The sequence below is a fragment of the Nanorana parkeri genome, unplaced genomic scaffold (assembly GCF_000935625.1).
Source record: "Nanorana parkeri isolate BGI_ZX_2015 unplaced genomic scaffold, ASM93562v1 scaffold3475, whole genome shotgun sequence".
Taxonomy (NCBI): domain Eukaryota; kingdom Metazoa; phylum Chordata; class Amphibia; order Anura; family Dicroglossidae; genus Nanorana; species Nanorana parkeri.
In genome coordinates this window covers 1,536-3,449 of record NW_017309743.1, presented here as the reverse complement: position 1 = coordinate 3,449, position 1,914 = coordinate 1,536, and the positions used below count along the sequence as shown (strand labels likewise).

Below are 1,914 nucleotides of genomic sequence, written 5' to 3'. Positions count from 1 at the left end.
CCCCGGATCATCTTGTATTTCCCTCCTCAGGGTCGGTGTCGGGATTTGGATTTGCGTTGGGGATCTCGCACTTCGCTCTGATTGGTTACTTTGTCCGGTCCTGGAGGCTGCTGGCGGTCCTGGTGAATGTTCATGGCCTGGCGGTCTTCATCCTGACTCTGTGAGTAATGTTCCCATCGCAGTCCCCGTCCTGTGATTGGCTGTCCTGATCAGTCCCTGTCCTGTGATTGGCTGTCCTGATCAGTCCCCGTCCTGTGATTGGCTGTCCTAATCAGTCTCCGTCCTGTGATTGGCTGTCCTGATCAGTCTCCGTCCTGTGATTGGCTGTCCTGATCAGTCCCCGTCCTGTGATTGGCTGTCCTGATCAGTCCCCGTCCTGTGATTGGCTGTCCTGATCAGTCCCTGTCCTGTGATTGGCTGTCCTGATCAGTCCCCGTCCTGTGATTGGCTGTCCTAATCAGTCTCCGTCCTGTGATTGGCTGTCCTGATCAGTCTCCGTCCTGTGATTGGCTGTCCTGATCAGTCTCCGTCCTGTGATTGGCTGTCCTGATCAGTCTCCGTCCTGTGATTGGCTGTCCTGATCAGTCCCTGTCCTGTGATTGGCTGCAGGTGGCTCCCGGAGTCTCCCCGTTGGCTGTACTCTCAGGGGCGTCTGGATGAAGCGAAGGAGTCCCTCCTCTTCCTGGCTCGCTGGAACTGTGTGACTCCGCCCCCTTTCACCCTCTCCCCCCGACAGAAGACCTACGTCCAGGAGTCCAATATCGTCACCCTATACCGGCACGCTGTGCTGAGGAGGCGGACCTTGGTCATGATGTGGGTGTGGTAAGTAGGGAGATGGGGTACACTTACCCACTGAGCCCTGTCCTTCATCACATGACTGATCACATGACCCCTGTCTCAGGTTTGTCTGCAGTCTGGTGTATTACGGCCTCACGCTCGGCTCCGGTGAACTGGGCGGAGATCTCTACCTGAGCCTGGCGCTGTCCGGTCTGGCCGAGCTGCCGGCCTATCCCATCTGTATGTATCTGCTCAACCACCGGAGGTGAGTGCCTGGGAACCGCCCCCTGTCCACAGGTACTGCAGCCTCGGGTCACATGACTCTCCCTGCTAAATATTACCAGTAGCCCATAGAGCGGCCAAACACCGAGAACTGCCCCGGGGGAACATACCCCTCTTCCCTATTCTCCTATAAGAACTGCCCCCACCTACCTACCCCTCTATAGGAACTGCCCCTACCTACCTACCCCTCTATAGGAACTGCCCCCACCATCCTATCCCCTCTATAATAATTGCCCCGAGCTACCTATCTCACTGTAATAACTGCCCCACCTACAGTACCTACCCGTCTATAAGAACTGCACCCACCTACCTACCCCTCTATAATAACTGCCCCCACCTACCTACCCCTCTATAAGAACTGCCCCCACCTACCTACCCCTCTATAAGAACTGCCCCCACCTACCTACCCCTCTATAAGAACTGCCCCTACCTACCTACCCCTCTATAAGAACTGCCCCTACCTACCTACCCCTCTATAATAACTGCCCCACCTACCTACCCCTCTATAAGAACTAGGGTTGCACAGATACCAAGTACAGTACTCGGTACAACCTGAGGGTGACCCTGCAGAGCCCGCCATACGCTCTGTATGCGCTCTGTATGCGCTCTGTATGCGCTCTGTATGCGCTCTGTATGCGCTCTGTGCGCGCTCTGTATGCGCTCTGTATGCGCTCTGTATGCGCTCTGTATGCGCTCTGTATGCGCTCTGTATGCGCTCTCTATACGCTCTGTATGCGCGCTCTGTACGCTCTGTATGCGCTCTGTATGCGCGCTCTGTATGCGTGCTCTGTATGCGCTCTGTATGCGCTCTGTATGCGCTCTGTATGCGCTCTGTATGCGCTCTGTATGCGCTCT

The 1,914-nt window shown here is 55.9% G+C and overlaps 1 protein-coding gene across 1 annotated transcript in view; it reads left to right on the top strand.

Moving 5' to 3' along the window:
• LOC108803184 (solute carrier family 22 member 15-like) overlaps nt 1–1,914 on the top strand; it is a gene marked incomplete at its 3' end in the record, with an annotated part of 18,865 nt that overhangs the window by 15,655 nt on the left and 1,296 nt on the right. The window contains exons 6-8 of the mRNA XM_018575024.1: nt 31–160; nt 610–822; nt 902–1,042. Coding sequence (XP_018430526.1) covers nt 31–160; nt 610–822; nt 902–1,042 — 484 coding nt within the window. The remainder of the gene's footprint in view (nt 1–30; nt 161–609; nt 823–901; nt 1,043–1,914) is intronic.